Source organism: Microchirus variegatus (assembly GCF_963457635.1).
Source record: "Microchirus variegatus genome assembly, chromosome: 14".
Taxonomy (NCBI): domain Eukaryota; kingdom Metazoa; phylum Chordata; class Actinopteri; order Pleuronectiformes; family Soleidae; genus Microchirus; species Microchirus variegatus.
The window spans coordinates 22,146,715-22,174,179 of record NC_139815.1 but is presented as its reverse complement, the minus strand read 5'-3'; the positions used below and the strand labels follow the sequence as shown (position 1 = coordinate 22,174,179).

Sequence of the window (27,465 nt, the reverse complement as noted above, 5' to 3'; positions counted from 1 at the left end):
CTTACATATGGCAAGTTTAGGTCACTTGGGTATATCTAAACAAAGGATTTGAAAAACATAAATCACAAAATAATGCATTTGAACTTATGGATGGAGGCAGCTGTGAATCAACAACCTCTGCAGGCTGCAACGTAAAATTGCTTGGTTTTCTCTATGGACTTTGGTATGGGAAGTAAGAGGATTATAAAACAAAACAAACTTGAAAATGGCTGCTTAATAGCACAATAGAGTCCAACATGTTCAGAGGGTATTATAGACTTGAAGTTGTATTGTGTGGCTAAAATCTGCCCCTGCTGGCAGCCATCATTTCAGTGAAAACTGTATGAACCACACTTGTTTTGTAAGGACACTGCAGACATCTCACAGTGTCATCACGCATTTTGCATCTGCAGTCAACATAGATTGATAACACCGGACGACTTTGACAGTGGCCTTTACTTTGCTTCACTGTTGTCATGAGAATATAGAACCTTTTGGTTGTAAAGTCATATTTTATTCCATTCAAGCATTTGTTGTGCTCATGTTGGGAACTTATTTGCATTTTTAAGGTTTGTAACTTAAAGTAAAATGTTTTTGTTGTTTATGGATGAGACTTTTACAATAAACTACTTGGAATGCATACAAGCTTGTGCTGCACACACACACACACACACACATATTTATATCTCTACTGAGATACAAATATAAAGGATTCCTGTGGGTGTTTACCAGGGGAAAGGCCTCTAGACAGGAGTTCCATGATCTTATACACATCACTTACAGCCACCTGCTCATAAACATTACTATGGTACCTGGTGTAGTCTTTGCTGCTGTAGACCATGTTGTGTGTGCAGACATGGTCTTCTGTGTACCTTGAACAAATGGCTACAATCTATGTATCATTTCAAACCACCCTGGCTATTTCCCTCTGCCCTCTGGCATCAACAACCCATATTTATCATGGGAACTGGGAATGTTCTCCTTTTGACAATTCTCTGTAAACCTTAGAGAGAGAGTTGTGCTGGAGAATCCCAGTAGATGAGCAGTTTCTGAACTTCTCGGTCCAGCTGGCCCACCACCAACAACTATACCACATTCAAAATAAGGTAAATACATGTTTTTTTCCTTCAACTTCAGCAGGCTACCAACACATGTCAAGCATGTAATGGGTATAGAGGATATTCACTACGGTATCTGGAGTTCAGTTTTTTACTCGTCAAAATTATGTAACTTTTTCCATTCATGTGTTAGAGGTTTGTCATCATAGATATTTACAATCTCTATAATTCCAGTTTCATATATCTACAATGTTCAATTCAAGTTCAATATATCTTTAATTATCATCAATTGAAGATTGCCCTTTTTGATACCTTGACTTAAGTTTCAGATATTCAAAATGAAAATGTATATACTTCAAACTTGAATTGTGACTAGTCATAATGACATTGTAGATATATGAAATTGGATTATCTACAATGACAAACCGCATACACATGAATGGCAAATGTGACGTAATTTTGACTAGTCAAAACTGAATTCTGAAACTGTAGTTTTGGCTAGTAAGAATGATGTCACAGATATCTACAACTACAATTCATACTAGTCACAATAATCAAACTACGACCAAAAATTACGTCACAAATATCTGTAATGGTTATTCCAGATAGTCAAATGTGTCAATTAAATGTTAAAAAGCCTTTCCATATGCGCATTGCGCAGTCTGCGCTGTCTGAGCGCAGTGTTGGTCCTCGTCGTTACTCTGCGCGCTCTGACGCCTGCGCAGTAGATACCGAGATATTGGGCGCTGAAAAGGAAGGACCCTTGTCCAGCGGGGGGAAACAGCTAGTCCACTACCAGCCAGAGCAGCAGTTGGAGCATCTTTAACTGGAATTGACGCGTATTTGGTTACTTTGCTCTCGAGCATCGTAACACAGTGCAGTGTGTGGAACATGGCTGATAAAGAGGGTAAGTCCACAGGAGCTATATAAGCGTGTACTGCGGTGGCCCGTGTTCCTCGCGTACCGCTCTGTGTGTACTTAGCATCCTAACTCAGGCATGGGTGCTAGCATGACATGCTAGGTCCTGTCAGGAGGTTAACTTCTTTTCTTCAGCCTGTGTGTTGCTGTGTAGTTTTACTGTTGTAGGAGAGCGTCGTGTTTGACCGCGTCTGTCTACGCCCCGTGCACATAGCAGCGTTTCTAGGTCACCAAATGCAACTTATTTCAACTTGGCACATTGTTTGTTGTTTTGCTGACACAGCCGTCTTCACCTAAACACACCACAGTGGCTGGTGGCGAGAATTGCACGTGCCCTATGAACCCATGTGATGAAAACAGTCCTCCTGCTGCCTGTCTTTAGTAGTCTTTAATCACAGAGGGTAGTAAATAAGTATTAAAACTTGCTTATGCCTTAGTTTTAGATAGTTTGGTGTAACGCATTTAATGTCTATTCAGAGGTTTTTAAGAGAAGCACCTGGCAGGACTAAGCTGTTTTTCAGTGTTTATCTGAAGCTATTGTGAGTTGATAATTAGGCTTTTGAGTATAGCTTTAGCTAAAAGAAATTAGCATGTAATGGATTTAAAACGTAATAAAGCATTATCATAGCAGCAGATGGAAAAATTGTCTTCACCATCAACATAACCAAGGTTTAATACATAATTGGACCTTCTCTCAGATTTGTGAATACGTTTTTGCTATGTTCTGTCTGTTAAATTCATTCACAGAAAACTGGTTTCTTCCACTTTCACTCAATAGTGAAAATCATTGTTATGTTATCTGGCATTTATGACAACGTCAAACCAAAATTATTACTGAAACAAATTAAATTCACATAAACTTGAGATAGTGTGAATCAGAATCACATTTACAGATTGATTTATTTTAATTAACCATGTCGTTCTATTCAAGTGTACGACGATGCGGTGGAAGAAAGGGTCATCAATGAAGAGTACAAGATCTGGAAGAAAAACACACCTTTCCTCTATGACCTGGTGATGACTCATGCTCTGGAGTGGCCCAGCCTCACTGTCCAGTGGCTCCCAGATGTCCGCAGGTATTTGCAATGTCTCTACTTCACTCACCCTCTAATGGCACTTTTCCATTATACACTTCTGGCACTACTCGGCTATAGTAAAAGTCCAAAACATTACCTTGATTAAGTAAGGTGTCCATCTCAGTGCTTTTTAGTAGTAGAACTATTGAGCAGTGGGGATAGGTATTATTAGGTATAATTTACTGATGCTGATACAGGTATGACTCCTCTATTCTAATACTCTTATTCTGGCACTACTACCTATATTCCTATAGTGTGCTCCACAATTTTGTGTAAACAATGAAGAAAAGATATTCCATAGCTCAAAACAACTAGGAGCAAGTAGGGCAATATCTTTACATAATGCAGCACCTATTGCAGGAGTTTTGTGAGTTTTTGTCTGCTATGAAGACTTGAACTTAAAGCAGCTCAGATGTCAATCGTAGTCACCTAGTGCTGATCGCTTCAGGAAATGCTACACAACATATCAATAGGAGCATTGTTTATTATTGCTTATTAATATAATCATTGTGTCAACCAATGAATTTAGTAAAGGATTTCAAGCAAAGGTTAATTTGTAATTCCTGTTCCTGACTTGGCTTTTCTATGTAAACGGTCCTTATATAACTCTAAATAAGCACTGTGAGCTTATTTTCTTTTCCGAACCTCCTCCCTCTATAAGGCTGCTTCTAACAATGAGTTTAATCTTCTTTTGCACATCTTGTGGATGTTTGCAGGCCAGAAGGGAAAGACTACGCTGTCCACAGGCTGGTTTTGGGGACCCATACATCAGATGAACAGAACCACCTTGTGATTGCCAGTGTCCAGGTACCAAACGATGATGCCCAGTTTGATGCCTCGCACTATGACAGCGAAAAAGGAGGTAAATGCAACGTCATCCTGCAGTAGAATACTTTTATCTTGAAGTTTGTTTGATTCCCCCTGTGGATAATGTCTGTGTGAGAAAAGGGCGCTCCTCACTTTCAAGGTGATTATCACAACATACATGTTAATCATGTGCATTTTATCTCACCAGGTCTGTTTCTGATCAAGTTATTTATTTGCTATTTATCTGTATTTGTCCTTGTGGAGAAAGTTTTATATTGACACTATAAAGTAAACTGTAAATGACTGTTAAACCACACATATCAATATGAAATATCCACAAAATATACAAGTAGCTGTTAGGCAGTTGTGTCATTTGTTACATAAAACTTGTACGGTTCATATTTTTACGTGGGACAATCAATAAGAACAAAAAAGCTTTGTCGGTAAAGAAAAGAAAGGGAAAAAAAACCTGAGAGACATAATATAGGTACCCATATTCCTCCTGTAACTGAAACTGTTATTCTGTCTTCCAGCAGGTATGTGGATGGATACCCTGCTGTGTATGTGTGTAGCCCTATGTACAGTATGTATGTATGCATGTACAGAATTGGTAATGTGGCCACTCAACAATTTTCAGGTAAATTGCAACCTATACCCTGATTATACTCAAATCACTAATAGTAATAGGTTTGGGTGATTTGAAAAACTATGTGCATTAATTTGGTCTTTCACCTGAAAACAAGCTTGCTTCTCTTTTCCTTGGGAGAAAAGTCTGTTTGCACAACCCTACACATAAGTCTCCACCTTCCCTGAAACCCTAACTTTATTTACACTGGATTTTATTCTCTTGTCAGAGTTTGGTGGATTTGGTTCAGTGAGTGGAAAAATAGAGATCGAGATCAAGATCAACCATGAGGGAGAGGTGAACCGAGCCCGCTACATGCCACAGAACCCCTTCATCATCGCCACCAAGACTCCTACGTGTGACGTTCTGGTCTTCGACTACACTAAGCACCCGTCTAAGCCAGGTTGAGTCACTGCTGTGCTATGTGCAACACAATGGTCCCACTTCAGTGAATCATACAGGTCAAACTGGAATAATGTGTTTGTTGCAGACCCAAGTGGGGAATGTAGTCCTGACCTGAGGCTGAAAGGTCACCAGAAAGAAGGATATGGTCTTTCCTGGAATCCCAACCTCAGTGGAAACCTTCTCAGTGCCTCTGACGACCACGTAAGTGACCAGACCTGAAAGGTTTCAGGGCATTCGTTCACTTCTTTTTGTCCAGAGAAGATCTGAGCTTCTCCCATGACAAAGAGTCCACAGATGAGCTCAATCTGCCATGACGACATTAGTTTATGATTCAGGGGTCTGCAATTGTATGTCCGTTTTATACAGTTATTACAGTTTATATCACCTCAGAAAAGCAACTAAAATAATATCATTTGACACTTTTGTTTCAGTCTTACATTCAAGTAATGCATATGTAGCAATTGATGTTTGGCAGTGTTTTCACTTTTCCACTGATACCCTATCATTCATATAATTGCTCATAGTTGCTTTATCAAGATTAATAAGACATCACACCCCTAGATGTTGTTGAATAGAATAGAATAGCAGCTTTAGCACCATTTTTCTAAGCAATGCATGTGCAATCAAGTGCATGTGCAAATAAATGACTCTTGATCAAGATTGATGAGGCATTTCTGTCTGAGATGTTGTTGATGGAAAAAATTGTGGTCGTGCTCAGCAGTGCATCCACTTACCAGATTATAACAGCATGGTGATTTACAAGATATAGCAATACTGTGCTCTCTGCTGCATTCTTCTCCAGACCATCTGTCTGTGGGACATTGGCGGTGGCCCAAAGGAAGGTAAGATACTGGACGCTAAGACCATCTTCACCGGACACACCGCTGTGGTAGAAGACGTTTCCTGGCATTTGCTGCATGAATCCCTGTTTGGCTCAGTGGCCGACGACCAGAAGCTCATGATGTAAGTGGTCACTACCATTCCTAGTAATCCGAAAATGTGTAAATGTGATCATAATAGTCATAATATTTATATATACATATACATTTATTTATGTATGTTTGTTCATTAAAGCAGATTGAAACTTTTCCCTTAACATGAAGCACTATCCTACAATAAGTCTTAATTTAAAGGTCAACTGAGGCCAGAAAGAGATGAAGAAAAAAACAAACAGATGAACGGCACTATGTCAATACACTTTGATACTAACAGCAAAATAACACATTTGTTGTCTCGTTCTCCAAACTCTGCAGTCAAAGTCACCAAGATGTAACCATTTAACCACCGAAGTGAAGCTCGTGTTTAATATCGTGATTGGCTTTTTAGATTGTGCAGCTCTTCCTAATGAAGTGCTGAGTGAGTTTATGTAATGCCACTCCCTTGTCCCCCCCCCCCCCACCAGATGGGACACTCGATCCAACACCACGTCCAAAGCCAGCCATGCAGTAGATGCTCACACTGCTGAGGTCAACTGTCTGAGCTTCAACCCGTACAGCGAGTTCATTCTCGCCACCGGTTCTGCTGACAAGGTAGAGAGAGGACGCACGAAAAAACGCTCTCAGCTCTGAAAAGACAATCGTAATGTTTATTTATACATGGACCAAAATAAATGTTTAATGCAAAGCTGCTTATGTGTTTTCAGACTGTTGCGTTGTGGGATCTAAGGAACCTGAAGCTGAAGCTCCACTCCTTTGAGTCGCACAAAGATGAAATCTTCCAGGTAACATTTCCTGTTTTACCAACAAAGTATATCTCAACCTGTGTATTAGCGCTTTTTATTCGGGCAGTGGCACTCGGTTTGTTCAGCAGATATAGTCAATATTTACAGCCTGATATCTCCTTTTTGTTTTTCTAAATATTCCTTCCGTATTCGGGGCACTTTTTTATTCCAAATAAATGTAGACATGAGACATGATCCTTTTAAAAAAGGATTTAGGGATAAAGACTGGCATTGCTTGGAAGAGAAATAAAAATCTGGCCATGATAGTCATTTTTACTCAGTCGATCTTATGGCAAGCGACAATGGGAGGGTTGATCATCACCCCATGTCCTGTTTGGCCTTGTTAAACACCTTGTTTTGAAATTGCTGTCAAAAAGTTTCCTGTTCTTGTAAGTGACATAAACGCCAAAGTAAGTAAAGCTATCCTTACTAACAAAGAAAGGGAATGGAGTGACTTCTGGTGTGCTTTGTCATTCATGAGGAATAAAACACTTTTAGTTAAATTATCACCACTCTGTTTTTCATCAGGTACAATGGTCTCCTCACAATGAGACAATCCTGGCCTCCAGTGGCACTGACCGACGCCTCAACGTCTGGGATCTCAGGTTAAGTTTTTCCTTTTCTCTCATGAAACTGTGATGGTCAGGACTTGACAGTAAATCTACTTTGAATAATACACTGGTATGAACAGCAGTTGTCAAAGTTATGTGTTGGTACAGAAAACTAATTGCGCCAATTAATCACACTCGATGATGGTGACACATATTTGTGTGGGATTTTCTCTTCAATCTGTGCTTACTGTCACTCAGTGACATGATGTATAGATTCATTTTCAAAATCAAAGAAATAAAGAGTCATTCCAACCCTCCTCTGCCAATACACTACATTATTGCATATCATCCAAGCAATATTACAAAATGATTATATAAATTGCTGTTGAATTGTGAGACTACCAACATATTCTTTGGATATCATCGAGTTCATTGAGTTGGTGTCAATTTTACTGAGTGGACCTTAAAGCAGAAACATAAAACTGTACAATAAAGAGTGACAATGGGAGTGGAATCTGTTTCTCTTTCTACAGTAAAATTGGGGAGGAGCAGTCCGCAGAAGATGCTGAGGACGGCCCACCAGAACTTCTGGTAAGTGTCATGATTAGAATTAAGAAACTATTATAATATTATGAATCACATTTATTTTGGTCAGGATAATTGGAAAATGCAATTGTCTTATTTTCATAGTTGTAAAGCACCAAGCTTTCACTCCAGTAGATCCACTCACCGCTTTTTTCCGTCTTTCAATCAGTTCATCCATGGCGGCCACACCGCCAAGATCTCCGACTTCACCTGGAACCCCAACGAACCGTGGGTCATCTGCTCGGTGTCAGAGGACAACATCATGCAAGTCTGGCAGATGGTGAGTAGAGGGCAGCAGCAGCGGCTTTTCACTTAAGGATGATCTGGTTATGAGAGGGGGCACATGTGGCTAGCACTGTTGCCTCACAGCAAGAAGGTTGCTGGTCTGCATGTCCTCCCTGTGCATGTTTCCCCCCCCCCCCCCCGTGTTCATGCAGAGGTTAATTGAACACTCTAAATTACCAGCAGGTGTGAGTGAGTCGCCCTGTGTCAGCTGGGATTGGCACCAGCAGCCCCGTGACCCTCGTGCGACAATTTATGGGTGGTAATGAGACACTCATTGCCTTCTCCTCTTTTAGTGCGGGGCAGTATACTGGTTCATACCGAAACCAGTATTTATTTGTGTTATGATATTTATTTTTCCTATTCCTCAAGACCGTTATATGAAAACTGGAAAGTGGTGCAGAAAATACTGATACTGTGATATAACCGTTTGGTCATATCACTCAGCAATATCCTCTTTGCTCATCTCACAATCTCAGTGCAACATCAGGATGCCATTTGGCACATCATCAAAGTAAGAAAAGGAACTAGAAAGAAAATGTTTTGATAAGCTCCCATCGACAAAACCTGAACACTCCGTAGTGTTTTTCACAACTCGATAGGAGAAACTCTGTATAATCCAGCAGAGATTGAATGGGTGAGTGTTCCCTTACTGCATGTTCAGTCAGGCTCCGCCTCCTCAGATCTGGTTCACACAGCATGCATCACGTAAGCTGATTTGAGGGTGTTCACACGGGCTGCTCGCCTGTCTCCCAACACTAGCAGTACATTTATGACATGATCGTTGTTATATAAGGTGGTTGAAGAGGTGGTTTTATGCCACGTGTGAACTATAGGTGAGACCCCTGAGATGATTGTATACCGTGTGAACGCTGTCATTTGTTAACATGAGCGCAGAAATAAACGCTTCTTCTCCTAACCACTTACACCTAGTTTGACCCGTGTGAGCAGCCATATTAATATTCCATGTTCCCCCCTCCTCCTCCTCCTCCCAGGCGGAGAACATCTACAATGACGAGGAACCGGACAACACGCCTGCATCAGAGCTGGAGGCTCAAGGATCATAAGCAGCCCTGCAAAAATCTTGTCAGAGCACCATCTCCCTCTTCTCTTTCCTGATCCCTAAACCCCGCACCCCTACATGACTGCCTCTCCTCTCTCATCTTCAGTCCAGTGTAAAATGTTCTCACCACCGCATGAATGAACAGTGTGGAGAGTCACAGATCTGGTGTGGACTACAGGCCGCTGCTTTCAGGCTCTTCTCGCTTACGCTTCATCATTTCGGCCCAGGTACCTAAAGCATGTGAGCCCTTGACTAGATATATGATCTCAAATGTGGCTCCGCCTCCAGTGTCTGGGGCTTGGGAGCTGAGAATAATCGATTCATGTCAGAGAGTTTAAAGAAAAGTGTTCTTTTTCATTTGGACTCATGAGGAGACAGGAAACCAGTAAATAGGCTTCTATGAAGACGCAAATATAAGGAAAAAGGAAACCTGCACAATTGAAAAGTACCCGAACACTGCTTTAGAAATACCTGAACTGCCCTTCTTACCTGATCTCTCCACCTGTTGAGCTGTTACTGCCATATTTACAGCTGGGCTTAAAGAAACATTCCCTGTTGTGCTGGTTCTTGGTCATCAGGTACATTTGAAGTGTGGTTGTGTGAAGTCCTGACACAGACGTGCGACTGTTGTCTGCAGCAGGAACAGATCCAGTCAGAATTCTCTCCTGAGGTCGAATGCCTGCAATATATATATACGTACGTTTTATCAGCTCTGATTGGCAGAAATGTAAATGACACTCGACGTACTAACTTCATCGTCTGACTTCATTTTTGCATGTAGTTGCGGAGCCTGCACCTTCTGAGGCATGCTCTTTACTTTCTGAAGGGAAAAACACCATCTTCTGGTAATGTAGGGGAAAAAGTATTTTACACATATTTAACTGCTAATTTTGATGACATACAGCATTTGTGCATTGTGATCATTTTTAATCCTTTTTCTGACTGGAGACCTATACTCACTCTCCTGCAACTTAGTCCACAGATATAATCTGTGTTATTACGCTCACCAGGAAACGGGAACTGCAGGATTATTACGACTGCCTCTTTTGGCAAGTTTGTGTTTTTTAGGTCAATTTAGGGATAGGGTGAGATGGAGGAAGATGATTCACTGTAGCGAACCCCAACGGGAGAAGCCGAAAGTGGTAAAATGATTTGTTTTTTTTAGTTAAGTGATAAAAAGAGGATCTCAAACATCAATGTTGGAAAGAAGGTGAATTTAGGCAGAAATACAGACATTTCTCTCAAGAAATGTCCCAGCTGACGTAGGGAGAAAGGCGGGTTACATGCAGGTCTCCAGTCCAGTCCATCACAGAGCATCACAACCATTAACTCTTACAATCACACCAATGTGTGTGTCCAATTAACCTCTGTGTGTTTTTAGACTGTGAGAGGAGAACCCGGTGAACTCCACACAGAAATGCCCTTGGTCGAGCCGGGAGTCAAACTGGTGACCTTTTGGTGTGAGGCAACCGTGCTCGGCACGACTGCGACAAAAAGTTGGCGCAGATCATGTATCAGTACCTCAAACAATCACACTTCAAACCATAATTCTCTCTTTTTTTAAACTCCGTAAGTAGTTTAGACGCAGGGGCTCCGTTATTGTCTTCTTTTTCTCATTTCATGTTCTTGTTGAAAATGGCCTTGTATTGTGTCCTGCTCCACAATATACAATAAAACTTTTGTAACTTTTCAAAACTTAGTTTTGTCTTTAATGTAATAACATTAAGTTCTCTGTAAGCTTCACAATATTCACTCTGAGGAAATGAGGAGAGACCCGATAATTGGCGAATAAATAAATCCAAAGTAAAATACAACTGCAAATTCTACAAAATGTTTATTGAAAAGAAAGACAGGGTTATAAGAACATTGTACAATCAAAGAGAGAGTGTGGGCCTTTTTTTATTTATATATATATATATAAGTAAAAATAAAGCTTTCTGAAGCTGTGATGACTCGCTCCTCTTCTTTCACAGTTAGTCTCACCTACAGAGGTAGATTATGACATTACCTGAGAGTCAGTCTGGGACAACAAAGAGGAAACACATGAGAGCGAGAGAAAAGTGTTTACTACTGACACACAAGCTGACCCTGTGTGTTCACATCTGCACACAAATGTGAAATTGAATGCGTAAGTCTGTTAGTGTATGCGTTTGTTTCCGCGAAAAAGAACTAACCACCGTTTCTGTGTTTCAAAGGAGTGACGCCATTACTCCAGAACAAGGTTCAGTCATCGCACTAACAAGCATTTCTCTTTTCTTACACGTCTTTCAATGTTTTTCAAAGAAGCAGGTGATGGAACAGACAGTGGTGACCCACTCACACTGAAGAGGAATGAAATGAAATTGTTGTTTCAGACGAGCACTTAAGTCTGAACTTGGAGAGCAAGAGAACTTCTGCAGCAGTCACTCCGAACATTGTTCAGAGATTCTCCTGAGAAGTGCAAATATCTGCAGAAGTGACTGGAGATGATCCTGCCAGCTGCCTGGTCGCGTCTGATAATGTTATGAGTGAACGCAGCAGGATAATCCACAACAAGCGTCCTCTGCCTTCTGCATGCTCAAGCTAGGCTCCACCCCCCTCTCCTGGATCCTTGTGAACACATCTCATCCACACCAAGTCCCACTGCAGAACTCTGGAGAATGTACAGACCCAATTTTCCAGACACTATATCAAAAGCCTCACAGCATCTGACCCCCGTCAAGGATCGACGTCCTACATTCACCATCAACGGCAGCAGTCGTTTCTCTTAACGGTGCCTGTTAACATGCGTCACAGAGTCACTAGAAAACTAAACCCTTTTCTTCCAGAAACAAGAGTTCATAATGTATGAATGTGTTAATATATTTAACAACATTTATATGAAATCATTAGCCCCCGTCGACCGTGCACTTCTCGCCTAAAAGCGGTGGTTGAGATGCACATTTGAACTAAGAGACATTACAACATTTATCACTGAATCTCTCATCTGCAGAGGGGGAAATAATAGGCTAAACAAAACGTGACGATCACCTGCATCACATGATTTTAGACATAACTGTCAGAATGACCAGGATTTATTCAAACATTGATTAGATAGAAGGGGCTTTTGTTTGATTAACTATATATAATGAACGTCTGTCTGTTAATGGCATAACTTTCTAACAGGTGCTGGAACTTGGCAGGTGTTTGGATGAGAAATGCAAGAGACTTCAGTATGCAGGAGATTGCCTTGATCGTCCATTGTGAGTGAATGGGAATATTCTCATGTAATGAGAGGAGTTTGGGACTGAAGAGCTGTGATCCCCGCCACCATGTGAGTATTTCAATTACCAGCAGATGAAACTCAACGTACAGCTATTTCAAGTGATTCTGCCTACAGTCGTGCAGCTTTACCATTTCTGCAATGGCCTCAAGCAGCGACATCACTTTGTCTTTGTCTTGTGTTCTGGTCACTCTGGCTGTCACATTTGAGCGCCATCAGAAATTAAATGTGGTTGTTTTTTTACGAGAGACCGCGTTCTATTCCATGATTGGTCAGCTGTGAGGACACGAGAAAGAAGACGGGGGTTTGGGGCTCAGCTAAACTGCGTCCGATGCTTTTCACACAAACTGCTTTATGCCACGGGCTTGTTTCCCGCGGCAGTCGTTTTGACATGTCCTAGCAGGAAAAGCACAGGTGTTATAGCAAGAACCATTAACAACAACTGACAGCGAGCCAGCATGCATCACCAAAGAGAGAGCGCTAAATGGAACTCGGCCATTTACTCATTTACTTTTCGTACTGAGGCACAACAAAATGAATGCTATGACAAATGTCTATAAAATAAAAGCAGGCCAGCTTGGTGGGTCACTGTGTACAGTTAGTGTTATCTCAACACGAATAGCAGCTGCTCCCACTTTTAAAAGGACCAGTGTGTAGGATTTAGTGGCATCTATGGGAAAAGTTGCATATTGCACCTGACACATTGCACTATTTGTATGTATTGAATCTATGGTGGCTGACATGAAAAGCTCTCCCAAGAACCAGTGTTTGATTTGTCTACTCAGTACAAAATGGTTGGACTATGCCTGGTAGATGACCTGCTCCCATTGTACTATAATGAAAATGCAACAGCTCTTAATTTGTAGGGGAAGTACATGATTGAAAATTGTTAATAATAATTCTTCTGTTCTTATATTTCCCCCCAAATTTTACAGACTGGACCTTTTATTCAGCAGTATCTATTTTATAAGGATGTGCAGATCAGTCTTATCCAAAATAACTTTAAAATGAGTGTAAATGAACCAACATGTCAGTCACACCAGGCGATGTGTTCACTTCAGTTGATTGAGTTCAAATATCTGAATTTGCACTGAGATTCTTCCAACATCAGAGTGAGTTAGCAAGATGCCGGTCAGAATTCTGAGAAATCTTTTTTCCCACTAACTTGCTGTTGGTCGCACCAGACTAAGAACACCTAACTCTACCGTTAGCCCCATGGCGAGTGGTGGTCCAGTTGAGTTTACTTGAGTCACTCTTGCAAGTAAATTAAAATGATCCATCTGCTTAAGTCATGCAGGTAACAACTTGAATGCACTGTGAGGCGTCATCAACATGTGAGATGTGACCACAGGGACCTGGCGCGTGATGGGAGAACCTCAATTAGACTGCATGGACATTTATGAAAACACAGTTATGGTAGAAAATGGAGTAGAAAGTGTTCGCCACAGAAACCAATTGTAAGAACCAATGCAAATGAGGGCCAATTTCTTAGAACAAAATCCTTGATAGAGTCACTTTATTCTTCTTAAATGATTACACAAAAGATATGGGCTCCGTTTCCTGGAGAGGCAAGTGTAGACTTAAAAAAAAGAAAGAAAATCTATATCTCCATTGAAGATGGTTTGTCTGGCTAGTTGTGGAACTAGGCTGGACGCGTGTTGAGCCATCTGATCACACCCTTCTCACCTACACACACACACACACAGAGCGAGGGGTTGGCTCAGTCCTGCTGTGTGGTCGGGGTTTCTGCGAGCCGACTGCTCGTCGTTGCAGTCGTGGGTTCGTCAGCAGCTGACGCCGAGGAGTCACATTCGGGTGGTCTGGGAGCTCGGTGGACGCCCTCCGTCTCCTGTCCGTCTCCCTTTGTCAGGCCCTCCCCGGCCTCCTCCTGCTGCTCCTCCTCCACTGAGGGCTCTGGCTGCTGGGCCTCCGGAGCCACTGTAGTCCCTTTATCGCCCTCCTCCTGTAAGACGCTGAGCCGGTTGTTGAGGTCGTTCCTCTCCTTCTGCAGAGCTCTGCACAGCCTCTCCAGCAGCTCCAGCTTCCCCTGCAAGGCCTTGAAGTGGCCGTCACGCAGAGTTTTCTGCAACACAAGTGTTTCATTAGCGTCAGTGAGTGTTTACCCCCACAGACATGAGACTGATATCCAGCGTTTCACTTCACCCTCAATAACAAAGCAGAAAAGAATGGTTAATGAACGTCACCTCCTCAGCCATCTGCAGCAGGGCCTGGTTGTTACTCTCCCACTTGGTCTTCCACTGCGTTGTTTCCTTCTCTAGCTTCTTGATCTTCTTTGTCATCTGCAGACACGTATGAATGAGACATGAGGAGTTGAAATTTGACACAACAGTGTGTCAAGTCTGTGACCCACCGCTGCTGATTCATTCCCACCTTTTCCATCTCTTGTCTGAAAGTGGTGAAGACCTCGTTGCTTTTAGCCAGAGTGCTCTGGAACTCCTCAAACTTGTCCATGTACAGGGTGAGCTAAGAGGAGAATCATATCATCACGTTCATGATCTTTTCATGACTGACCTGTCCTTGTGTGTGCATGCGTGTATATTCACCTGCTGTTTGAGCTGCGTCTCCTGCTCCTTCATCAATTCACACTTGCGTCTGGACTCAGTGGCGTCCTTCAGAAGCTGCAGCATCAGCAACACACGCACACTCAGTACCAATATGATCCCACACACAGAAGACGTGTTGTGCTCTACTACAAATGGATGACTGTTGTTTGATGGCACAGCAATCGATGCAGAAAAGAAACAACAAACACAGCAAATGAACTTACAAAGTCCCTCTCCCTCTGCTGCTTCTCCTCCACTTCTTTCATCATCTCAGTGATTCTCTGCAGCTTGGCGTCCATCAACTGCTGCTGCAGCTCCTTGTGCTTGAACACTTTGTCTATGTGCTGCAAGAGGGACACACACGTCATCTCCATCAACCTTTCCCACGTGGTGTAAAGATTCTTTACCTTCAGTTCTATATAACTGATGTATACTTTCTTACCTCCTCTCTCAGCTCATACTGCTCGATGAGCTTCTTGAGCTTCTCGGCCAATTCCATGTTCTCCTGCCTCAGCTTGGTGTTGTGGGAGCTGTGCTGCTCCATCTGCACCTCAATGTCACTCAAGGTCATTTGGAAGTGCAGCATGGCCTCCTTCCGCTGCTCCTCATACTCCCTGGACCGCTGAGCATTTTCCTCCTGTCAGGCGACACAAAAAAATTAGAGATTAGATGAATTTGCACAAGAGGGACTATGTTAGTGAAATAAATACCACTACAATGTAGGTAAATTCTGGACGCACAGTGAATAGAGATATTTACCTTTCAGAGGGTTTAGTTGTAAGATGTATCTACTTAAAACATTATTAATAGAACACCTTTCAAAAAACAGAGTTTAGAAAGTGCTTTGACAGACCAGGTTGAGGAAATCATGACACCATAAAGCCTAGTTTATATAAGCCAAGGCTCAGCTAATGTAAAAGAATCACTCACCAGAAATGACATCATCACAGTTGCATGACTTCTTTACATAATACAAGCTTAAGCAAGTATTTATTTAAGTAAGACAAACATGAAGCGCAGGGCTCCGAACACACTCGTTTGTGCACCTAAAGAATTTTGAATTGTTTTGAATTCCAATTATGTGCCTGCCACATGCACAATAAACATGTCTGAGTGAGACTGGCTGAGCAGATGAACCTACAGTAGCAGCTCTGTAGGACCTGTAGGAGGACAATCACATCAATGTGGTTCACTCATCTGTCTGAAACAACATTAGATACATCATATAATTATCTCTTCAGATGCACTGTGACAGCAAATTTCTACTGACACACTGCACCACTACCTGACAGAAAAAAAAAAGTATAAGTTTTCATCTGATGCAAAGTAATCCAAAACAAACATGCATCTACAGCAGATGGTATTCCGCTATCTAAAGAGGTTCGGATTAAGACAAAAGTCGACTGTGACACTGATAATTAACGGGCTGTTTACCTTCAGTGTTTTGTTGTGCCTCTGCAGCTCCCTACAGAGGCTCTCCAGCTTGCTGCGGGCGAGGATGGCCTTGCTGTGCTCCCCTTGCAGGTGGACCTTCTCCTTCACAATTTGAGCCTGCTTCTTCTGCAGGGCTTTTAGTCGCTTCTGCATGCAGCGGCTCTCTTCCAGCTGGACACATACAAAGAACATCAAAGTAGGTATTTATTAGCGCTATAATCTGATTTCAGCTACGTTGCACGATACTGAACTAAAATGATTGCCGGTCCTATTTGTTTTTAAATTATATACAGACATTAAACTCACCAGGTCTGCATACTTCTTGCACAGGGCAGCCAGTTTCTCTTCCGGAGTGGCTAAAGAGTTCAGGGCCTGCATCAGCAGAACAACCTCCTTCCCTGGAACATAAACCAAACAAGGACACATTCAAGAAGGTGTGTCTCACCATATATGAACAGTGTAATGAGAAGCTCGTCTCAGACTACTCACCAAAAGCTTTGTCCTCTGCAGTCTTGGGGTCCCCACCGGGATCAAGCTCAGCCTCCGCCAAGTCACTGGGACTGTCCTCTCTGCCCGGAGTTTCCCCCCTCTCCTCCTCAGCGCAGCACAAGCCCAAACCAAACTCAGCAACCTCCTCCTGATATCATGCACAAAACATGTGTTAGATCCTCCCACCCTCAACTTTAAAACAGCTCAGAGGCTTTTTCAGGCAAGTAGTAGTACAGGCTTTGTGCATCTGTGGAGTGATGACATGTCAATGCTGCAGGCTTGGCATGGCTCTCATGGCTTCATCAGCACAACATTTGTAAAAAAGAAGCTGCAAGCTCAGTGACGGGCAACAAATTCAAAGCAATCCGATTGCAAGAGAGAGGACTGATCTATTTTTAATCTCTTCCAGGCCTCTGATTTTAAAATATATATTTAGCTGTTTACAAACTGTTGATTCTGACAAACATTGTACTGTAATTTTAAAATAATATTTAACTGAATACGCTCTCACCATCAGGTACCCCTCTCCATTACACAAAAATGATGTAAACCACTCACTTCACTATGTTTTGCAGGGTCGATCCCACCAAAGAACACAAGCGATCACACAAGATCAGGCATGGTGATAGTTTGATTACCTGACAAGGGCTGTCCAGTTCTGGTGGAGATTCACTGCCTCCCACTATTCTTCTGGTAGCCACATCAATCTCACAAACTTCTGTTGCCTCCATCATTCCTGATCACGAGCTATAGATCCACAGCAAACCACAACTGTTAGATGATGTAAAAAAAGAGAGTATCGCAGTAAATGCACCACATTCTTCATCGAATTATTTGCAACGGTAGCTGAATTGCTGACTTAGTCCATATACATTCAACAGGAGCTAAAGACTCCACCACGTGTGTGTGTGCATAGAGCGGCAGGAGCAGCGTGGACGTGCAGCCGGAGTGAAACATGTCAGCGCTGTGCAAATCTCCCATCATGGGAGCATTTAGTCAACTACACTTACGTACACTTTACCATCTGAATCCACGACATTAACACGTTTACGAACCCACACAAAACAACATATACATGTAGTATACCCAGGCGGCGCCTACTGCCTCACCTTTCATTTATCTCAGGCCTACAAACACTTGACTTGTCCCTCTTTTTTTGCGGTAACTACTTAGCTTTAGCCTCGCACCGGCTCTCGCATTTAGTTTCAACAGGTTGAATATACACTGCGCCACAATGGACTAGAGCAAACGATAACGAAAGTTAGACGTAATCTAGCATGATGTAGGGGCTAACTTTGTGAAGGAAGGATGTATGGTAATGCAACCGAAAGCAACATTAAGTACTGATGTTGGTGACTACGGTTTGTCACATGCTAACTGAACGTACGTAAGGTTGTGTCAATAAGTAGTAGTGCGTTATTGTAATGGACGCTGTACATCGATGCACATGTATTGTACGTAGTTAGCTCTAATGTTACGTGTTGTTCAACCAAACTTAAATCTTTCGACAGAAAATAATTAAACCGCTTTCTCGTGACAAATGTCCCACCAGGCAGGGAAAGGACAAACGCGCTTAAATGATGCGATTCATGTCACATTAACGTTACCTTCCTGTTCGCTGGTGGTGCTACTGCTAGCTGTGGTTAGCCAACTTCAAAAAGTGGTGGAGGAATACAGGTCTCCGCACAAAGTGAAGCACAATACTCGTGTCGAATAACAAACGCCTTGCTTTACAACCGAAAGTGTTTTCTGTAGTACATGTACCTGCAACTGCGCCGGATAATCAACGGAGAGTCTGCTGTAACGTTCCCTCAACTCACGTCAGGTTAGCTAATTAGCTTTAGCACGGCAAGCACCCCATTGTTTACTCCTATTCATTTTACCCACCGCGCGCATTTACAGAACAGTCAGACAAGGCAATGCAAAGAATGACAGGATTTGAAAGCAACGTGCAACTGAGTAACACAGGCTGACATTAATATTTGCGTTGTTAGCGGGGCTAATCCCGTGCTAACTAGCTGATAGCTAGCCCTGTTGGATAATACCAGAAGTGAACTTTACTTCGCCGAATGCGGATTGTGTGCTGGGAGACGAAACGGCGACACGCGGCTCGTTTGGCAGCAGAAGGTCACACACTGGGATATAATCGTCTGAAGTCACCACACGACACGACACCAGTAAATAAAACGTGTCGCTGACACAAAGTGCTGCGTTTTACCTGTGTGTTTTCACTGTGGATGGGAACGCGGTGTCAAGCTAGCTGGCGTCGAGACAAAACAGGTCAGGCATCCGCTTTAATTATTTCAGAATAAAACCATCAATATATAATTATGCATGAAGTGTCATGGCATTTTTATTCTATTTTTAAACCACTTGCGGAATATACGTTTTTTTATTAGAACTTTGATAATGTGTCAGGTCTGTGGACCTAGGATTTGGTAACAGCTTAAAGTCACAGTGGAACATAGATCTTGTTATTGATTATTGATCAGACTTTGCTGTGATTAAAGGTTTTGGTGGCTCACAGAAGATTTACACTGGGCCACATCATTCTTCAGTTTGGCAATGGCTATTATTTTATATTTTATCTCTCACTCACAGGGGCAGTTTTATTACATTTATTTTTGCTCCTTTTCTATTTAGTGGTTTCTCTTAATTAGGTCATTTGTGGTATTCGTATGTCTAAATTAAAAAAGGTAAACACGTTTTATATAATCCTCATCAAATCCTCAGCAAAGTTTCCTTTCCTCCATATGTGATGTTAATATTCCACAGTCATCTTCAGTGTTTAGCTGCAGGCAACTTGATTCAGTTTAAAAATATATTCTTAAAGCAAACACACAATGGAACAAATTGCAGTGTGCCATCACGTGCCAGTTAAATATTCCTTGGCATAGGCTTTAATGTTTTTGCAACGCTTTTCATTTGAAGGCAGGATCCTCATAATTCTAGTGATTATTGGTGCGAGCTTGATGCAGCTGAAGTCAACAGCAAAAACAAAATCCTCTGCGCTCCTCTTTCACAGGGAAATGAAAGAGAGGAGGGTAAAACATCTTGTGCATCATTTACAAAGCTAAATACTGTTAAGAATGAACAGCCATTTTATCATTTTTAACTGATGCAGAAGGAGAAAGTGTTTGGGAGTCAGGGAAGCAGGTATGGAAAGAAAAAGGTGGATTTACAAAATAAGGCGTCATTGGATTATAAGTATTATTTATTTTTTAATCCACACACTCAATATTTGTCATAGTTATACATAAATTTAATTGTCATCGTCCTTCACATAAACTACTTTGAGTTTGCAGCACATCATTCTTTCGTTGTCACATGTTGATAACAGTGGTTCACAAGTAATGTGTGGGGAGCTTGAGGATAGTAAAAAACAATTAGCAATAAATAAATAAAAATATACCTTACTGACAGGACAGCATAGATAGATAGATAAATAGATAGAATGTGCAAGAGTGCAGAGTTGTTATAGAGTCTGATGTCTGTGCAGGATGAAGGAGCTCCTGAACTAACTCAGTCCTGCAAAGTAGTGACAGGAGACGTCGGCTGCGATTGCTTTTCTGTCCAGCCAGGATTCAGTGCAGGGGATGATTGTCAGAGTCCAGGAGATGCTCTGCACGTTGGCATGGCTCCTCCACAGTCCCTGAGGACATATTAAGACTTCAGGAAGCTCTGGAACTCAATAAAGCAAGACTGAGCTAAACTACAGGAGTGACTGAATGTAAAAGTAGAGACCCTGTACACGTTAGCACAAACATTCTAGTGCTTTTTTTTTGTTGTTGCTGTTTTTCAAATTGATGTTTCCAAGAATCCTTTTCGTCTAGCAGACAAGCTGTTTGTGTGTTTTCCTTTTTGAAACGTTGGGATTATTACAAATGTACCTGACAAGACGGGTGCATCTCCCAGATGTTGTTATAATCTAGATTTAAATTTGTATTTTAGCATGGAAAACAATACACATTGTTGGTGTAAGTACTGTGTTGTCCATATTTTTTGTTTTGCCATCAGAGGGCGCCACTGATGTGTTAAGTTTTCTCATTTGACAGAATCTTTTGAGATTGTTTTTGTTAACAGCAGCAGGTGCCTGGTCTTTAGTTATCATCTCTTTAATTTAGGGTTTTCATCAGATTTACTATTTTTTTATTATACTATTATCAATGTAGGCTTGTTTTAGTGTCTAATTTTTTTGCACAAAAAGTGATTTAAATGTAAACGTAAATACAAAATGAGAAAGTCAAGGGAATGTGCCCACTATTAAAATATCTTGATTCTTGAGATAAAACTTTTTAGTTGTCTGAGTCTGAGATTTGAACCTGGATTCTTCATAAAAAATATATGAAAATTCTTAAAAATGTAAGTATTAGGTAACGATTATTTTCATAATTGGTGAATATGTTGATTATAATATTTCAATCAATTAGTCTGTAATTTGTCAAGAAATGTTAATGTGTTTACCCAACTGGGAAATGATGATGTTCTCCAATGTCTTCTTTCGTCCACAAACCAAAAGTAATCAGTTTTAATGACTTCTATGTTATATTGAGCAGAAAAACCAGGGAAATATTCGCGATTAAGAAGCAGAAAAATGAGAAAGCTTGTTTTAATCTGTGAAGAAACACTCAAACCGATTAATCGTATAATCATTTCGGCGCTATTAAAGGTTCTACCAAAATCTGGGATTTAAATCTGATTTTCGAAATAGTGCTACAGTAAATCTGCATTGTTTTCCAAGTCACACAAACAAAATATGTTTATAAAAAAATTCTGTCAAAAATGTTCTTTCTTTTTTTTCTTCACTTGACCCAAATCATCGGCTGTAAATCACGAAAATAGCTTCTAGACTTAAAATAACACTTTTTAAATGTGGCTTCCCCGTGGCAGCTTTAGTTGTAATTTTAACTGGGCGGTCTCTGCTCAGTCAGCCTATCAGCGCATGGCTGTGTGCGAGGAGCAGCACCTGATTGGTTCAAATCCGTCACTTGTTGTCATACCGACCGCTGATTGGTCGGTCGGATTGTCCAAACGCTGCAAACGCCCGCCCCCTTTTCTCTCCTCTGCGAGAACGTCGCTCGTCATCCAGAGCAGAGAGGGGAAGGAAAAAAGGGAGAGAAAACAGCGGAAAGAGAAGGTGGGAGCTGGCGGAGGTTTGGTGAGAGAGAAGAGGAAACTCTCGAGCTGCTTCACCGGGAGAAAGACTCTCCGTCCAGGGGGAGATAAGTGCAGTCGTCGCCGGTGCTGCCTTCACGGTACGTTCGCCTGCGCTTCTGTTGAAACAGCCTGTTAGTTTGACTGAGCTTGTGCTTGTGAGACACACGGGTGTCATGTGGCACCACGAAAATCATAATGTTCCTGTGTGTTTCTGCACGCGCACACACTCTGCATTGGTATGGGTTTGTGTTTATAAGTGATAATAATAACAATACAGATGTTTTTGAATGGGTGTTTACTTTGTTGTTGTGGTGTCTCGTGTTTGTCAGATGCCTTGTTGCTCTGAAGTTTGCACACAGTGGCTCCTCGTTTCTTCACTCGTTGACCCGTTTATGTTAAATATTAAACTCATTTTCTGAGGATTATTAATTAACCTGCATTAGGTTGAATGTAACCTGTTGCAGACGACATTTCCTGTCAAGATTGTCCTGACCACTATCATTGCGATTCACAATAATATTGCAACCGTGTGGGGAAATAAATTCTGCTTTAAAACTTTGAAATACTTACATTTAGATATAAACCTTATTTATATGGGTTAGGGTTAAGAAATGCAGGGTATTTGGTGGTTGTGGTGCGTAACGACAGCGACCATCTATAACACGTGTCAAACTCAAGGCCCGGGGGCCAGATGTGGCCCGCCACGTCATTTTATGTGGCCCGCGAGTGGTTAATTGGTCTTAAAAATCTGTGCTAAAATAGGTCTATGCTGCTTTAAGGCGTGCGTTGACCGTAAACTTCATTTCCCACAATGCATGGCGATTGCTTTACCCGCAAAATGACGGCATCACCATCGCGGACCAGGTTACATCTATAATGCGTCATATTTGTAACTTGAATAAGTAATAAATACAGAAATTTATTTAGCAATATGTTGCAAAATAGTTACCTTTATTTTACATTATATTTGGTTACATTTAGTTACATTTATTCTGCATGACAGTTACATCTGGCACTTTGAGGGTAACCATTATGCTGATGTGGCCCTCAGAGAAAATGAGTTTGACACCTCTGTAAATGGCAGAAACACAATGTTATAGATTCTATAACATTGCGTTTCTGCCATTACTGGATTCAATCGTTCATTTTGTCAGAAGTTGTGCACAAAAATATGGACGAATTCCACCCCGAGATTGTAGTAGATCTTAAAGTTGAAGAACCCGATTGGTTCCTGCAAGTGCACGCTGCTTGTCATACTGTCGTTCCATAATCCTGCACAAAAAAAGACAGATCTTTGCTTGAACTTTCATGTCATTGACATCATGAATTCTCATGTCCCAACAGAAGCATATTGTCAGCAGTGTGTTTAACGGTGGATTGAAGCCATTACAAAAACGCAGGAGATAAAATGTCTTAATATGTGGAATGTGATGTGTAACCTGGAGGAAATGCTCCCTCCCTGTGGAAGACAGCCCAACAATAAACTGAGTAAACCACCTTATAATGATTGGAAATGTGCTGAGGTGCTGACTTCGTGGGTGAGGTGGTCCTGGATCGGCTTCATGAGATATAAGACGGGGTTTTGACTTACAGTACAACAACTCTTCTGCTAGTTTCCTTCATATCGTTCAGTGGAAATTGAAAATCTTTGCATTCTGGACTTATCTTTCATTTTGTAGTTGACCTCATTTTGCACAGTCCTGTGTAAAAAAAAAAAATGCACCACAGGAAGTCCTGCACTTCTCCTAAATACATGTGTTAATTAACCTCCCACTTCATAGAATGGCAAAAGAATCCCATCTGAAAAGACTTGAGATGTTTGTGCAGTGCATTCCAGCAGCAGCAGCAGAGGAGCATTTGTCAGCATTTGGTTTTGATTTATGTGGTGGGTTATTCTGGGTGGCTGTATCCTGGTGAGGTACCACAGGTTTAGATGGATGCTGTCCTTTTTGTTGTCGTCACTGAAGCTGCCACTAATTTGAATGAAATGCAGATTCCTTCAACCCGACACGGTCTCCATCAGTCTCTCCGCTGCAGAGCTTATGTACATATTTGCACTCACGGAAAGAAACACTTGACCTTTCAGCTGGACGGTCACTTCCTGGGTGATCGGATGGCTTGTGGAAGACTACAGCTCTTAACGTGCCGCTCATCCACTCTGCACACACTATGGAAGTGGTTAAAGGGATTTAAAGGGATTTGGTTTTTGTAATTGTTGGGTGCCTATGCCTCCTTAAGATATCGCTTTATCTTTATAACTAGACAGCCTTTTCTAACTTAGAACTACAGTCTATAGATAAAATAAGACATGGGTCTGCTGATCTACTTCTACCTTGTTTGGTAAGTTTGTGTCACTTAGACTTTGTTCATAAGGCCAGACATATTATATCCACATTGTTTTTTTAGTCTGAAATTGTTGTTATTATTATTTTAAATCTGATTCGATCCACATTTGTAAGTGGTTCGGTTCATATCAGATTTCTACGGAGGCATCCGTCCACCCATCCATCTTCTACCGCTTATGGGAGGTCAGGTCGTTGGGGCAGCAGCTTCAGCTGAGAAGCCCAGACTTCCCTCTCTCCAGTCACTTGGTCCCACTGTCCTGAGATTTCCCCCCCGCAGCAGACGACGCCATCTGTTTTGCTTCTTGTGGCTTCGTGCTTTGTCGGTGTGACGACCCGGGCCAGTCCGCACTCTGTTCCCTCTTCATCACTCCTTTCTCCATTTTATTCAGTTGAGTCTCCATTATTTATGTTTCTTTCTTTCTTTCTTTCTTTTTTTTTTTTTTTTTCAATTAACGCACACGCACATGCGCACAGGCTTCAGACGGCTGTGGGACTGTGGTGTGTGTGTGTGTGGTTGTCATGGAAACAAATGAGTTTCTGAGGCAAAAGAAGAGAGAACGAGAGCCATGTGCTCCTTGTTCAGACACCACGTCTGATCTCTTTCTGTCTGTGTCGCGTCACAGTCTGTTCTGCTGGGTGACACTGTTTGTTCACAATGCAACTCGGGGCTCCTCCTGTCACCAGTGTTATGATACGAGCAGATTCTTTTTTTTTTTTTTCAATAACTATGTGCAGTCTGAAAGGGGAAAAAAAACAACTTTACACAGATGTTTTTGTTTTTGTGAGCAAGGCCTCTGAACACTTGGGAAGAAGAGACTTGAAGTAATTCCCCAAACGCTCTAGTAGTTTAAGCTAAAATAGATAAGATAGTCCTTTATTAGTGCCACAATGCAACAAACGGCAACAAAGACACTAAAGGTAATACATTAGCATGCATTTTTCACTTCTATGAATATAAAGTATAGAAATTAGAACAGATTATACATCACATGTGGTCTACTGCACAGTCTGCTTGTTATAGTCTAACGGCAGCGGGGAGGAACGACCTGTGACGCTGCTCCAGCAGACATTCAGGATGTTTCAGTCTGTCACTGAAGGAGCTGCCCAGTGCTGTGATGGTGTCCTGCAGGGGGTGGGACATCAGAGATAATAGCTTGGCTATGATTCTCCTCTGCCTTTTTTAAAAATTATAATACCATATAATAAGAAATGCCAGAACGGCCAAATCAAAGGCAGCTTGACATGCACTCGTGTCTGTAGTTAGCTCCAGCCCACATCCAGTATGCTCTTTGTGCCAAGCATGGATAAATGGGAGGGTTGCGTCAGGCAGGGAATCCGGGGCCTAAAATCGCTGCCAAATCAAATATGAGGTGGATCGTTCTGGTGAACCCTAGAGAGGGAGAACCCGAAAGAAGCAAACCAGGCAATGTTGGATGTTGGAAGACCCTGTTGCACATTTGCCAGTGAGTCTGAAAGGTTTCCAGATAGTACCTTTTACACAACACTGCAATCTCAGTTTGCAATTTGAAATTGGTCAAATTATTCCATGGAAAATACGTGAGGGGGAGAAATTGCCTCCACTTCCTGTTCCAGCATGACTTTAATTTCTGACACCACGTTTAGGTTCCTCCTCGAAGCGAGCCCCCAACACAAAATAGTAAGAGCACCGGCCTCAGTCATTTTTGCTGTGGAATACAGCGTCGATTCTGACCGAGAGGGCTTTTCTCCCCCCATTAAAAAAATGTGTCCAGCACAGACCCTTTGTTTTGTCAGTCTTCCTGTGTGGAATATCAACATCCTCTTATGTGTCACTCCACCCAACCAAACTCAGGCCAGACCAGAAGAGGTCAAGTCTTTCTTCTCACGTCTGTCCGCGTCTCTCTGGCCCGTCGTTAATTTCGGTCTGCTCAGACGACTGTCTCTTCTACATCTGTGGAAGAAGACAAAACTCTGACTCCAGAACCACATTCGACTCCCGAGAAACTGAACTCCTGTTGCTGTGGGTAAGAATGCAGTCCTGTTTGCTCTGCTGCACTCCGAAGCATTTAGTATGTAACTGACAGCAGGTTTGCCAGGCTGACAGTGTGCCTTCAGTCACATTGTGCCTGGTTAAACACATTCCAATTCCCTCACATTGTTTGGATTGCTCCCAGCATCTCCCGTCTCTGCAACGCTCTTCCTCTTCTTGCTTTTCTTAACACTCCCTAAGGCATCGGGACACACCACCACTGCCGCCGCCGCCGCCGCCACACTGACAGTTAGCCACCAACCACGGCGATGCCTCGCTTTTGCACGTGTCGGATAAAAAAGGCTACACGCACCACATCGACTGCAGCCGACAGTCGCGTACGAACCAGCTGCCCGTGACATTTAAACAGCTGCTTGCCTGTCATTCTGATATGTCAAAGCTACGAGCGCCACAGGTGTTTTTTTATAGCAACAGATATGTGACTTGTTGACAACACAGGTTTTAAACACACGGCTGTAAGAAAATGAGCCCCCTCTCATCTACACACTGGCCCTTTTTATAAACAGACACAAGCACGAGTTCATACAAGTACAGGCATTTCTCTACATGCTTATTTATGTTTCTTTTTGGAGAATATTGTCGTAGAAAAGGCTTCAAATTTACTGCGTTTTTCTAAATGTTGCACCTTAATGGATATTTAGTTGACTAAAATCAATGTATTTATTCACTAATTACATTTATTCAAAGTTTTCCAGACTTTTAGTTTAGAAAAGCCATAGTATGTGCAATACACGTGTTTAGTTGCATTTAAATTGTTTCTGATCCTCATTTTTTTCTGTACTGCAATTTACTGTATATCTGGAATGAAAATGCTGGTTTTGTAAGGAATCATACTTTTTTCTCTTTCATATCTTCTCTATTTCGTATCATATCGGCTCATCCCTCATAAAATATCTTGATCACTGTCCAACTTCCACCTTCTCTCTCTTCCCTATAGGGTGCAGGATGTCTCGTCCTTGTGTCAATAATCTGCATCAAACATCTGGCTGCTTTATGATTCATTAGACCAGGCTACGACCTTAACAGTTTATATCTGACGGATGTGTTGTTTGAGTGCTGTGTTGCAATAATATAAATTATTCCTAACACTTCTGTTTTGGTTTCGGGAGTTTAGTGTACAGAAAGCGTCTGTTTAGT

At 41.8% G+C, this 27,465-nt stretch overlaps 2 protein-coding genes across 8 annotated transcripts; one reads left to right on the top strand and one right to left on the bottom strand.

Annotated features, from left to right (window-relative positions):
* Positions 1–1,813: 1,813 nt before the first annotated feature.
* On the top strand, positions 1,814–10,725 carry LOC310936651 (histone-binding protein RBBP7). 2 transcript variants are annotated; one of them, XM_083900759.1, is made up of 12 exons: positions 1,814–1,944; positions 2,887–3,031; positions 3,748–3,893; positions 4,693–4,866; positions 4,954–5,069; positions 5,671–5,831; positions 6,271–6,397; positions 6,511–6,588; positions 7,117–7,193; positions 7,673–7,730; positions 7,894–8,004; positions 9,002–10,725. In XM_083900759.1, exons 1-12 carry the CDS (start codon positions 1,929–1,931, stop codon positions 9,071–9,073), a joined length of 1,281 nt encoding a protein of 426 aa, XP_083756885.1. In that variant the 5' UTR covers positions 1,814–1,928; the 3' UTR covers positions 9,074–10,725. The 2 variants fall into 2 exon arrangements, with proteins under 2 accessions (XP_083756885.1, XP_083756884.1); XM_083900758.1 differs by having other exon boundaries at positions 4,690–4,866.
* Positions 10,726–13,393: 2,668 nt separating this feature from the next.
* txlng (taxilin gamma) lies at positions 13,394–19,028 on the bottom strand. Of its 6 annotated transcripts, none has more exons than XM_083900379.1 (11): positions 19,016–19,028; positions 17,436–17,544; positions 16,798–16,945; positions 16,615–16,706; positions 16,309–16,479; positions 15,317–15,511; positions 15,099–15,218; positions 14,875–14,949; positions 14,702–14,794; positions 14,515–14,610; positions 13,394–14,393 (listed from the first exon to the last, which is right to left on the bottom strand). In XM_083900379.1, exons 2-11 carry the CDS (start codon positions 17,529–17,531, stop codon positions 14,031–14,033), a joined length of 1,449 nt encoding a protein of 482 aa, XP_083756505.1. In that variant the 5' UTR covers positions 17,532–17,544; positions 19,016–19,028; the 3' UTR covers positions 13,394–14,030. The 6 variants fall into 6 exon arrangements, with proteins under 6 accessions (XP_083756505.1, XP_083756503.1, XP_083756504.1 ...); XM_083900377.1 differs by lacking the exon at positions 19,016–19,028 and adding an exon at positions 18,843–19,014; XM_083900378.1 differs by lacking the exon at positions 19,016–19,028 and adding an exon at positions 18,859–19,014 and having other exon boundaries at positions 17,436–17,568.
* Positions 19,029–27,465: the final 8,437 nt, after the last annotated feature.

Excerpts from the sequence above, each read along its gene's own strand:
- txlng (XM_083900379.1), bottom strand. The coding sequence starts at position 17,531 with ATGATGGAGGCAACAGAAGTTTGTGAGATTGATGTGGCTACCAGAAGA. Across the intron at positions 16,707-16,797 it reads TGCAGAGGACAAAGCTTTTG|GGAAGGAGGTTGTTCTGCTG; the intron begins GTGAGTAGTCTG and ends TTTATGTTCCAG. Across the intron at positions 14,795-14,874 it reads AGACGCAGCTCAAACAGCAG|CTCACCCTGTACATGGACAA; the intron begins GTGAATATACAC and ends TTCTCCTCTTAG.
- LOC310936651 (XM_083900758.1), top strand. Across the intron at positions 6,398-6,510 it reads CCACCGGTTCTGCTGACAAG|ACTGTTGCGTTGTGGGATCT; the intron begins GTAGAGAGAGGA and ends ATGTGTTTTCAG. Across the intron at positions 7,194-7,672 it reads CTCAACGTCTGGGATCTCAG|TAAAATTGGGGAGGAGCAGT; the intron begins GTTAAGTTTTTC and ends CTCTTTCTACAG.